General features: G+C 34.9%; 1 protein-coding gene across 2 annotated transcripts in view; it reads left to right on the top strand.

Moving 5' to 3' along the window:
* KCNH7 (potassium voltage-gated channel subfamily H member 7) overlaps window positions 1-13,640 on the top strand; it is a 474,127-nt gene that overhangs the window by 343,014 nt on the left and 117,473 nt on the right. For both annotated transcript variants that reach the window (XM_035007888.1, XM_035007889.1), the window contains exons 5-6: window positions 2,823-2,843; window positions 10,967-11,181. In XM_035007888.1, the coding sequence (XP_034863779.1) occupies window positions 2,823-2,843; window positions 10,967-11,181 (236 nt within the window). The remainder of the gene's footprint in view (window positions 1-2,822; window positions 2,844-10,966; window positions 11,182-13,640) is intronic.

Here is a 13,640-nt window from a genome sequence, read left to right on the forward strand (position 1 = left end):
CCATACTACTTGAATCATGTGGGGGAGCTTTATGTAAAGAGCACAGTAAAGACGAAAAGGCAGAAATGATGAAAGAAAATGAATTGGCAGGAAGAATTCAAAAAGAAATTAAGTCAATATCACAAAAACAGAAGGAAGAGTTTTCCACAGATAGGTTTGAGAAACTGTATCTGGTACAAAAGCAATTAGCACATCCATTTTAATCTATGGTCGAAAGAAGTTTAAAAAGAAAATAAAATCAAGGACAATTCCCAAACTGAATAATCATCTAAGGCCCCCCTACTATGTAGTAATGGCATGCTCAATATCTCTGACTGAATGAAACCTCTGAAATTTGATCTTTGAGCAATGAATCCCACGGCTGAACAGCAATAAGTCCAATAGGGTGATTCAGATGACCAACATATATTTTAGTTAGTTAGTCCAGTTAGTGTAAGCATCTTTAGGAATCGTACTGACTTCAGAAATTGGTCTTATTGCCTGCGTTACGGTATAATAACATTCTTACATATTAAATGATATGCAGTGGGTGCATGGTACAGACTTAGCCTCTGGTTTGATAGTGGTGCTGAGTAGGTTAGATCAGATTTCACGATTTCACTTTATTTTCTTCATTTCTATATGGTCTTTATTTAGTACATAGTTGCTGATACAATTATGGGAAAGAATGATTTAACATTTCTGGATAGAGAACTATTCAGGACCCTCAGTAGTGAGGTCATCCTCAATTTTCTTCCCCCACCCAAGCTATGTTATCTTCCAAAAAAAAAAAAATACCACTTTCTGACAGATGCTCTTGTCATCTGGCTACCAATTGATACGTTCAGAGGGTATATTGTAGTTCAGCTTTAGAACAATTTTAGCTACAAAATCACTGATTAGCATAAAAGAAACTACACCTCCTAAGGGTACATAATTTGGTATATTTTAGAAACTGAGCCGCTGACAAAGGAAGCTGGAAAACTTTTTAAAAAATGTCTTATTATTTTTGAGTATAGTTGACACACAATGCCACCTGAAGATGAAAAATTTTTTAAACTGATTTCAGTTTCATGAATTCATGTGACTGATTAACAGGTTAAATCCCACATGCAGCAGAGTTTGAATTCAGATTATTGCCTCCTCATTCAAGAAGAGAAATTTCCTTCTATAGATGCTATCTTTATAGAACTTTAATTACTTTGCAAATATAGTAGTGCATAATATTTTACATTGTCCTTTTATTTAATCTACATTATCAAGTATCTTAGAACTCTACTTCTCAAACCGTTTATGGTGAAGGACCAGAATTTTTTCTAATCCGTCATGAACAAATACATTTGTAAATATAAAAAGTATATAGTATTAGAAAAATGAAATTTAAAAAAAATAGCCATAGAAAATATAAACCCCAATTGTTTTATTATTAGATTGACCAGACATAAGATTGCTCTGTCAAGTTGCTACGAGACATTAAATACTTACTCTAATTTCTGCACTTACATTGTCATGGACAAATAATAAGGTCTCAGCTAGCACCAGGACACAGACTGAATGCTCTTAGAATGTTAAAACAGCATTAGCCATATGATGCAACTTCTAATCAGGTTTTTTTGGGAATCTGCAAATCTTAATATATTTGAGGTTTGATAAGTAATGTTGTAATTTTTAACTACTTACAAGCAGTTGTTACTTTGCTAGTGATTTTCGGGGCCGAGCTTCTGATGGAGATAATTAATTCTATATAATCCCTTTTTGCTTTTTTATGGTCCCTCAAAGAGGGCAAAGTTGTCACAACTTTGTGTATCTCTGTCGAAGGCAATGTCTACACTAGCAATTCAATATACCACATTATTGAAATTGCTTCAATTGTAAGCTTTGAAACAATTATGATATATCCCAAGATTTTAAATATGCACAGCATTAGCACAGATGTCAACAAAGGTTGAACAGATTTTTCAAATCTTGGATATATTTGAATAGTTTTGACATGACTTCATTTATTTTGTTTGTTTCAAAACTAGTAATGCATATTTTGTTCGTAGCAAATATGCATCAAAGAGTCAGATTGCTAATCTCAAAATAAATCTGGAAACACTCCACTCTGAGACTTGAAAACAGGTCCATGTTAATATAAATGAATTTCTTAAATATTTTAGTTATTACACTAAGTCCCCTGTGACAACATAAACTTATAAATCGCGCGTTACTTTTAACAGTCAAATCTTTCCCTGATTTCTTACAACTATTTTTGCCTAAGAATGACTCTTTGAGCACCATTTGGTATTTTCAAAATATACATTGAAGAACATTTGTGGGAGGGGCAGTTAAGAGAATTCTGATTAATAACATAAGTTCGTTTATTAAGGTAAGCTGTTGTCTTAGAAATATTTTTCCTTATTAATTTACTAGGTTAAATCATATGAAAAAAAGATTACTTTACATACTAAGTGTTGCACAGTCTTTCTTTGTAAATGATGGTTGAACTGCCACTAAAATTGGCTTCTGACAAGATCGAAAGGTTTTATCACAACCGCAAGCAGCTGGAGATGCCTTTCTCCGAACTGTCATAGTTAGAAAATCTGAATCTTAGAATCCAGTTAAATTAAGTGAGATAAATGTTTCACATATTTGAAAATGCATGCTTATGGCAGATATCATTTTTGGTTTATGCATTTCACTTGGATGAATAGTACAAAATGCTAATTTCAAAGACACATTTTCAGTCATTACATCCTGTTTACTCTGATTGTTTTTACAGAGGTAATTCAGTGTATATAACATAATTTTAGTCTTCTTTTTTATATTTCTTTCTTTTTTTTATCCTTCTGTGCTCAAAACAGACAATGGTCGCAATGTCAAAGGTAATGTACGAACTCGTCATCTGATGCTCAAAGTGCCCCTTTACTTGGCATGTTAACTTGCCTGCTGTATGCCCTGTTCAATGCAACATCATGCTGCCCTTAGCTAGTCCAGGTGCCTGGTGGAGACATCATGGCTTGATTTTGTTGGAGACATTGTAACTTTCTCAGCTGTGTCATCAAAATGATTAGGAACTCCTCTTTCCGGCAAGAAGTGTAAGGGTAGGTTGACAATGAACACCTCCTGGACATTTAAACCATTTGGAAAGAAACAAATACCGAGCTAAATATATTCCAGTGTGAAAGAGGCACATAAGCCTATTTCAGCCAAAAAAAAAATTTTTTGAGTGTAAGATTGAATAAAGTAATCAAAGTGCTACATGACAGTATCACTTCACTTGTTCCTCTTTTGTTTCCTTAAAACTAGTTTCACGTTCCTGGATGGCAGGGGGTATGGTTTTAAGCTTACTGTAGTAGTAAACTGTACATGCATGACAGTCATTTTCTATTTCTCTATATTACATTTCAGTCATTTTTAATTGTGTCCTATCTTAGTCTGAAATCACTGGCATGACCTGTAGCTACTATAGGGTAATGTTTAAGTGGGCAATACCTCTGGATAAATCTGGATCTGACTAAAAACTTGAAATTCACCTCTGGATTTTTCTACTGTATCATAGTAGATATAAGGAATCACAAAATACAGTAATTGTATTATTCTCATCAAGTTGAAGACTTTGGGGTTTAGTCTTCCAACATAGGCCATGCATGCTGCTGTCAGTGTGCCTACGGTGACTCACAATGACGCATTTTGTGCATGTGTGTTGCATGGACATGTCTCTACCAGTAACCATCTCTCCTTAAAATTCACTGTTTGGGCCTCTTCTGTATGTCACTGCTACTCTGATCGCGATGAAGTTTTGTATACTGATTCCTCAATCGCTTCCCTAAGTAAGTCAGAGCTGGTGACAGTTATGAATTAATAGCACTAGACGCTAAAGCTATTTTCTGGTCAGCCGTCCAGGGTGATCTGAAAAGAAGGGAAATCGGGCAGCTTCTCCCCATACCAATTTTATTTTGCAAGCACTTCAAAAAGGGCCTGTGCAGGTGACCTCCAATAGTGGGATGGTACTTCATCTACATGATTATTCTATCCTTGGCCTTTCTACTGTAATTTCTAAAAGGGAGCAAATCAGTGTCAGCTGTGACGGTGATTTGCGTTGATATAATTCAGGATATAATGTCAAGAAACAGAATACAGACACCTCTTGCCAACTCGCCTGTATGAAATATGACCGGCTTTAGCATTCAACAATTAGCAATTAATTATTAGACATTAATTTTCCAATGATCTTTTAAGTGCAGTGAGAAATGAATCTAATTTTTCTCAATAAATAGAAAATTGAGCTTGCTTATCTTCCAAACTAGCAGTTCACACAGTTGCCATTCAAACTACATTAATTTTACTTTTCTCTCATAAATGAATCCATATAATCTCCAACCCTTTTCCCTCAACCCTCCATTTTTAACAGCAAGAGTCTTTGAATAAAAATGAATCATCAAAGTCAGAATTTGGGGTTAGGAAACTCTAAATCATTGTAGAAAGTTTTCACATGTTAATATTATGAAGTTAAACTCCCAAATTAGATTTTTTTTTAAAAATGTGCAAATTTAATTTTAAAAGTAATGTAAATGTACCCTACAAAGTTTTCATTCTTTGTTCAGACTCTGTTTTTGAAACTATCAAAAAATATTCAAATGTCTGGCTCTTTAAAATTTTCACAGAACAGTTAATATACTAATTAGATATAGAACAATACATTAAGTGTGCTTTTAAAATTTTTTTGGTGTTGTTTCTAAACCACATTTAAATAAAAGGTTTAAAAAATAAAAGACAAATTTCTATACTTCTTTGTATATAAATGCATAATTACAGGTTTTTTTCAATATCTAAATCACCCCAAAATAATTTCTTTACCAAAATAAAATAAGTGATTTTGGCAGGCATTTGGAAGGACTTCAAGAACATCTGGTTTATTCCCCCCAGGCGAGGGTGTTGGCTAAATCCCTGACACACGTGGTAGAGGAATCTTTTATCTGCTGAGGATCCCATTCTCTAACTTTCTTGGGAAATCTGTTTTACTGCCTGTTACACAAGGAGGTAACCTGAATCCTTCTTGCTGAAACGCAATTTTCTTGCCCCCTTTATCTATCCTGAGTGGAAAGAGATACCAGCTGGTTACTTTTAATCTTGATGTAATATCACGGTATAAAAACTGCAAATTGGTACTTTTCTTCTAAAATGGAATCATTTCCATTTAACGATCTTTCTTAGTATTAATTTTGTTTCCCTTGAATAAATTTCCTTGGCACTCTGACTCTTTGAAATGAGACTCCAGAGATCTAAGTGTAACCCCTTATCAAGTATTGAAAAAGTGAATTCAAATAAATTGTGTATGCTGCTTATATGTGTGTATGTACATAAAATTTTTTAACAATTTCTTTAATATTGTGAGTGGTGAACCTAATCCTATCTCGACTATGCATAAACTGATTTTCACCTCAAATTTAGTGGTTTCTCTGTCTATTCTGCTTTTCAAGTCATCCACAAAAATTAACCCCACTTACCCTACTTAGTAAATAGGTCATTAATATAACTTTACCCCTCTATTGCTTCCACCTCCTTATCATTTCAAGTGACTCTGCATCCCACTGACAATGGTATGTTCAGTTTCCATCTTGTCTATGAATCTGACGTGTGAATCAGAAACAAAACTATTTGCAAGATCTGTTACAGCCTTCACCTCCTCAAGCCACAAAACCTACCAGACTTACAAAGGCAATCAGCTTGTTTCTCATAAGCTACACTGGCCGTTACCAAGGTTTGGCGATCTTACATGAATTTGCAAACTGATTTTCAGTGGTGATAGCTTTCTTCTGAAAATTGTGGGTCATGCACTGAAGGAGACAATATGAATATTGACTACAAATAATGTGATTACTTATCATCTTTCTAAGTGTTAAACTGGTTGCCAGTGTTCTTTTACTGAATCCAATTATTAGACACTCATTTGCATTTTTTTAATGTTAAGTCACTTCAGCAATTTATATTTTATTAAACTTTAGCCTAATAAACTCAGTGCCCTAAGAAATACTGTGTAAAGATCTGATGATTTGATAACAACCTTAATGTTTTTGCTTTCCTTCTCTTGTGTCCCATTTGATCCTCAAAAGCAGCGATCTTTTTTTTAAATTTTTTTATTGTTATGTTAATCCCCATACATTACACCATTAGTTTTAGAAGCAGTGATCTTTAAAAAAGAAAATAGCATTATTTTTTTTAAATTATCATATGTCCGTGGCTAGTTTTCCAGCACCATCTAAAAGAAAATATATTCTCTTTCAGCTTCTTGTAACTCATGATAAATTCAAATAGCCTCATCATAAAAATTTTAAATATCTTTAATCTAAAATCCTTCCCAGGTGTTGCTTTAGCCTCTGGCTTGATCTCTAAATTCAGGATATTTCTTTGTAGCTGGAACCTGGCCTACTTTATATTTAATCAGACACTTGTAATATATTAGAGCTTTATCTAGCTGTTGGTTACTCTACTTGGTCACCTGTTTTTCATCTCCTTCTAGTACACTGGAACGCTTAACCTGGTCATCCATTTCCCAAATGTTTCTCTAAAGAACATCAAGTCCCCCTATGTACTTTTGAGTTTTACATTCCCTTCTATTGAATCTATTATTTCCCTTTATTTCTGCCCGTTTATTTTATTTATATTCATTTACTTTGTTTTTCAGGTTATTCTCCTTTCTTTCATTAGAGTCCTAAATCCCATCAGTTCATGATCACTCTCAGGGAGGCTGCCTTTCACCTTTAAATCCTCAACCAAGGCCTCTCTGAATATAGACCTAGGAGGTAGGAAACCCTGTATTCTGATTTCTAGTCCTTGATGCTTATTCCCCTTTGGCCTCATAGTCTGTCTGCTTAGGTTTACAATTAGTAAAATGAGAATTTTGTGGATACCTATCTTAATTGAAGCATTGGAAAATTTTTCACTAGAATTTAGATAGGTTTTAGAGGAACCTAAGCTAATGCTGATCATCTTGCAGTCTCAGACTTCTGCATATAAACATCTACTTCAAAATCAGTGGAAAAAAGCATAATTACCTAGGTTATGCAGGATGAAATAGATTGTAAATGTCTTATCTAAGTAGCATGCATGGATTATTTTAAGGTTTTGCTGAATTCTTTAAATGTATAGATTTAAAAGAAAGCCTAGATTAAATCTCTGATATTAAGAACTGAAAAAAAAAAAAACCCACAGAATAGAGTAACAGTTCAGAAAGTTTAGCCACGAGTAAATACGAGAAGCTAAAATATGGACTCAATGACGTTATAATGTTCTGAGGGCAAATGTGAGTATGACATGTATTGACCAGTGGTTTCTCAGCCCTGTTAGACCCAATGTCCCCTTGTTTCTACAGTATTTTGTTATACTCATTTTACTATCCTGTAACAGCATTTAGAGATAATTTAACCTATTTCTAAAAGATCAATATGATTCTTTAACCATAATGTAAAGGAGGAATACAAGAAAAGCCGTTTATAATAAAATGGTATTTTTCTCAATATGTTGATGTTCACATATAACTACACTAGAAGATACAATGCAATGATCAGACATTTAAAAAAAATGATTTTAAGAGCATTAAATTGTCCGGATAAGTACTGGATGACAAAGCAGGAGTATGGGTAGATAACAAAATAAAAACCACTATTGGAATAAATAATAACAGATCAGAATTATTTATATATGAATTTTAAAAATAGGAAATAACCAAATTGAATTATGAAAAATACACCAAGATAAACTGGGGAGAAAATAAGGAAGTATAATATTCTCACAAATAAGCCAGCCCTTACCAGCCCAGTGTAATGTCAGCATGATTCCCTATGTGATAACATGTGATACTAATGAATTACACTGAAGAAAGAAATCCCACCAAATGTCAGAACATATATTCTTCTTCCAATACTTCAGAAAGCCCTTGCAGACCATATGTGTTCCTAAACAATGGGACTAGAATATGTATTGATGCAAGAAATGGCAATCAAGACATCTAGGTGTTGGGGCAGATCTCTAGGGAGTTACTAAAGTGAGATTGAAAACCAACAGGCAATGTCAAGACAAATAATTCAAGTGCTTAGCTCTTATCCATAGTTTCCTTTAATTACATCATGCATCATTTTGCATATATAGAGAACAATAATATGAAATATTTTTAAAAGAAATTTTATTAATTGTTTACACTGTGATTCCAACAATTCTCTGCAAATTTAATCTTTGGTTCCAACACTGGCAAAAAAAAAAAAGACTCAAATCTGCTTGCTTACATATTTATTCATAACATGCAGACACAAACTATAACCTTATAACCTGAAGTCTGAAATTTCATTTTGGTAATTCAAATGCCACAAGTACCATAGTTGCAAGTAATACGATTTTCCAAAATGGCGAACAACTTTTGGTAAAGTTCCAAACCAAACAATGTAAAACTCTTTACCCTATGTGGTAGTTGTAGCTCAGGAAAGCTCAATGTATATTAAAATCATGTTAAAAGTAAACTGTGCTCTTTAGATGTGACACAGGTTCAAGGCTCAGATCATTATAAACAGGCTTTCTTTCACCTACATGAATGCCCACTGAGAGATATGGGCCAGTTTTTTCAAGGTGAAAGAAGAGCCACCTCCCATCATTATGAGAAACAAAAGTGTCCCCACAAATGTCCCTAGGATGAAGTACTGTCATAGTTGAGACCTCTTGCTCATTGGTGTAGCCAATTCAGGGGAGTTTATTGGAACTGACCACAAGGACAATCAAAGTTTTATTTGACAGTGTTTGCCTGCCTTGATGTCATAGATCATCCATGTTTTTGCCCGATTTTTTAAATAACTCTGTAGACAGAGAAATCCACCATCCATCCATTTCTACAGAAATCCACCACATAAAAGGATGATAAAGAGAATTCAAAGATGGGCATAAGGGTTTTAAACACAACTGTGTATCTGAGCTCAGCTTTCTCTAATCTCTTCTCAGTATACCTGTGTGTAATAAAAATACCTAATGAGTGAAAATATGACATTAGAATTGAGGAAAAGGCATTATCTAAGAAGTCTGAAGTCCTAGAATGTTTTACAAGTTATAAATTTTGAGATATAGGCCTGGAATATAGCCATAGAATGATACAAAAAAGGGAACACCTATGTAGGATATGTTACAATAATAAATCAATGGTGTGTGGTGGAGACTTGTGAAGAGACCTAGAGGATGGAGTTTCTGTCAGACCTGTCTGGACTCTAGATTAATATGGTGCCACTTTTGGCTCATATTTCTCTCTTTGTCATATAAATAGAAAAGAGAATACGAATCTACATGCAAATGAGAGCATATTGGACAATAAATGCCCAAAGAGCTCAATGACATTTTTCACCTAGATGGACTTGATCATGATCATGGATAAAACTCAGGGGATGAATAGAAATGCACCTCAGGGAACACAGTATCTGCCACATAGGTGAAAATTCTCTTAAAATCATTTCAAACTTTTATAATAACCTAACATGAACTTTCATAAATGAACATAGTACGAATTTTCTCCAAGTTAACTATGAACTAAGTGATGGATATTTTTTATTAGAGTTCTATTTGAGCCGAGTTGATTTATTATTGTGGTTCAAAATACACAACCTATAAATCTAATTTTCAGGTGTTTAGACCTTGTTTGGTGCATAAAGTGCTTTTTGACCCCTAAAATATATTCGTTTTATTCTGAAAAACAACAATAAAAAATAGTATAAGGCAAAATTTGCTGACTAGCAAGTTCAGTCATGCAGTTTCTATGTTTTAAGCACTCTCTGAGGCAGCAAGATAACAGCTGGGTAACACTCGTGGGCTCAGGATTTCTATAAAATTCCTCCTGATGCCAATTTTTAAGAGCTATATAGTGGTAAAAGTTGCAAAACCCATTGTACAAGAAACTCTTTGGAGCATTTCCTGACTTTCCATAAGCAACACACAGTAAGTTCATCTCAAGATGTAGCTGGTCAGTGTATTCGTCCTGGACAAGGGAGCCAGGAGTCCTAAAACCTTGACCAATTGTTTTCATAGGGAAGAAATGAATTGTAAGAAGTGACCAGGTTTAGACAAACAGTACTAACTTCCAGCTATAAGATGAATAATTTCTGGGGATCCAAGGTATAGCATGATTAAAAAAATTAAAAAGTAACCAGGTACTACCAACTCCAGCCCATTACCTAACTATGTCATTTCAATTGTAAATTATGTTTGTCAAAACATTCTTCTGGAATGGTTTTTATAGAGGTTCTCTCCCCCCCCACCCCCCAAAAAAGTCTTAACTTTAAATGAAAGGGGAAAAAAAGGGAAGATTTTTAAAACTTCACACAGGATTCTAGAGTTTTCAATAGAATACACACACATACACACAAAGGCATTGGCCTTTCTTGATCTTACCTGAAATTCCTCCATCTGGGCTTGACTCTTCTAGAAGCTCGAACATCTCATGCAGGTAATAGAAGCATATAAAAAACTCAGCTGGCTTGTCACTTGTCATGGCCCACAGAGGGGAAGTAATACATATTGGAACTGGGTAGATGGCCCGTTCAGAAATTTCATGGCCAACAGGATTTTAACCATAGGCAAGTCCTTCCTTGAATAATCCCTGGATTATAAAAACACATTCTTGAGAAACCAATTTGGCCAATAATAGGCCAATAATAAGGAGTCGAGGTTTTTTTTTTTGTTTTTTTTGTTTTTTTTTTTATTCCAGCCCTTAATGAAAGAAGTTAAGTAACAGCTAAAGATGCCATCTGCTTTCTGGGTACACACCTTGGACCCCATCTTACCCTCGGATACTCACGTGTCATTCCATTTGGCAGACAGTGACCCTAAACCTTGTGTTCAGGTATCAGCTGGTTGCATTTAGTCCTTCCCAAAGCAGGGTGACACTGGCTGTGGATCATTAGCGGGTCATTCAGGACCATCTCTTTCTTCTATTTCTCCTGACACTGTTTTTACAAATATTTTCCAATTTTTTTAGGGCCTTTTAATCATATCAAGTCAAGCCTCCTGGGATCCACGTCAGATTCTAATCTCAATAAATACAGCACCATTAACAAGATTCCACAGCTCACCCTGAATTTTTCGGATGTCAAAACTGAAAAAAAGAATGCATCCCCTCCTTCTTCAGATAAAACCATTATTGCACCCAAGGTTAAAGATCGAACACACAATGTGACAGAGAAAGTCACCCAGGTAGGATATGATTTTACTCTCAATTTTAACTATTTCTAAGGTTCTTCTCTGCACTATAAAACCTATGATTGTTCCTATAAATGACTATCAAAAGAGGTAAGCTATTTATTTGCACTCCAATTTATCTTGAGATGTTGGGTAACCCTCTAATGCGACAGATAAATAAAACTATAGACTGTGATTTTATCTGTTAGAAGACTAAGCAAAAATGGGCTAACTTGCTATTGTTGTTCTCTTTGTTGCAGAGGTGGTTCACCTGCTATTCATCATGTTTGGACATTTATTGTTTTGCTGCCAACACCTGCATTATTAAAGCATGGTTTCTTAATATGATGGATGTGACTATTGAAACTTTAGGTGACTAATTGGGATTTACTCTAAACTATGGCCTCCTTTTTTGCATTTACTCTACTAAGTAGACTCAGATATAAGTCAGTTGGCTTGAGGAAAAGAGCTGAAATGATTAAAAGTCAGAGTAAATAATACATTTCACAGGAGCAATATTTTATTGTTTCCAAATAAATATTGCAATTTGAACTAGGGTAAAAATCTACTGTCTAGCAGGAGCCCTACTTTAAAGAATAGATAAAAATAATTTGTACTTATTATATCAAAATACCAACCTAAGCAATATCTAGCTTTTGCTTACAATGCACTTACATTGTTGGGACTTCATGACTTTAAAATTTGTGTCAGGGAAACAGTCCTTTTACAAACACTTTACTTGGTATATTTGCTTAGCAAATCTTTTCAAGAACTGTCACAATATAAAGGTAAACCTGGCCCCAATCTCTGTCCCAAGCCTTGAAGATTTTGAATTGATAAAGTTTTTTCTGTAATTCTAATCACTACCAGCAGTACTAGAGTTGGTCTGTAAATAACCCATTATGTGTGAGCTGAAATAATTATGTGAAGACTGTGAGTCAGCTATAAATAGAACTGAGCCCTCTGTGTTTGAGATGAGAGATTATACATGCCATTACTCTACTATATATATATATGTTTTATTTTTTAATTTAAATTCAATTAATTAACATATAATGTACTATTGGTTTCAGAGGTACAGATCAGTGGTTCACCCATCTTATATAACACCCAGTGCTCATTACCACACATACCCTCTCCAATGTCCATCACCCAGTTTTATGTGTATATAGTAATGAGGCTTTCTACCATGCCATACTTGAGAGCATCTCTAGTATATATTTTAATATTTATGTAGTCGTGAGGTTTTCTGTCCTTAGCATTTCACTTTTTCTTAACTTAGTAAACTAGAAATGAAAAATAATTTATAATAATTATATTATATTAATATTATAATTTATAAGGATTATTTATAATAATCCCATAACACAGAAATTAAAAGATTTCAGAAACTGCACAGAGGACTGATTGCAAATATTGGGGTCAGGACCCTGTCAGTAGCCTAAGTGAGCGAAGTTGCCAGGACAGCACGACAGTGGTGGAGAATATAGTGAAGTGTAGGGTGCAGGGCCCCTCGACAGCAGACGGTCACCATTCAGCTCGAGCCAGTTGTGGTCATGTAAGAATCTTTGATGAAGCTTTCCAAATCTTCAAATCTAAAAAAGAAACTGGAAATCCAGGATTTAAGATAAGCACTTACTTTCCAAAAGTTGGCACACTAATTCAAAATGCTTTTTTAAGCCAAACAAGGCACACCTTAAAGTCTGTGGGCAGCTAAATGTGATCTCTGCAAAGCTTTCCTGCTCTTGGTTTACCATAGGGTCCACCCTATCCTGCCACGTTTAGCAGCTCTGCTGCACTGGGACAGGGTGACACACACATGGACCAGAGGTGGCGCCTGCTCTGGGGACTTTCTACTTTCTAAGCCTGGTGAGAGAGGAAACATTGCAAATAGCCATAATGAAATTATGCTAATAATGAATACAGGAACATACTTAGGGGGAAAGTGATTATGCTTTAAAAGGAGAATTTTCAGAGAAGAAAGAGAGATATGATGGGGCATTTCATCTAGATCCAGAAGGTTACGTATCACATTGAGTAATAAGTGATGTTTAAGAGCACAAGTTAGAGTCACATGCACTTGTGATTTAACTTTGGCTAGGTCGTTGATGGTATGCCATGGAGATGAGTGCCATTTATTGTGTGACGTCCAGGCAAGTTTTAGCGACAAAACTTACTTCTCAGTGTTGACGTAAAAATTAAGTGGAGTGATGTGTGGAAATGTTCATCACAGTGCTAAGTATATAACATGCAATGCTAGTCATTATTCTGTTTAGTAATGTTTTTGTATGACTTCTCTCTGCCCTCCTCACCATCTCTGCATTTTATCCCTACATCACCAGAACCTAGTAGAACACTTGGCAGAGTGGAGTTCATGAAATGTTTACTGAAAAAGGGAGGAGGGAAGGATGAAAAGGTGGAAGGGAAGAAGGAAGGAAGGAAGGAAGGAAGGAAGGAAGGAAGGAAGGAAGGAA

The sequence above is a fragment of the Mirounga leonina genome, unplaced genomic scaffold (assembly GCF_011800145.1).
Source record: "Mirounga leonina isolate KUSES-001 unplaced genomic scaffold, KU_Mleo_1.0 Mir_151, whole genome shotgun sequence".
NCBI lineage: Eukaryota > Metazoa > Chordata > Mammalia > Carnivora > Phocidae > Mirounga > Mirounga leonina.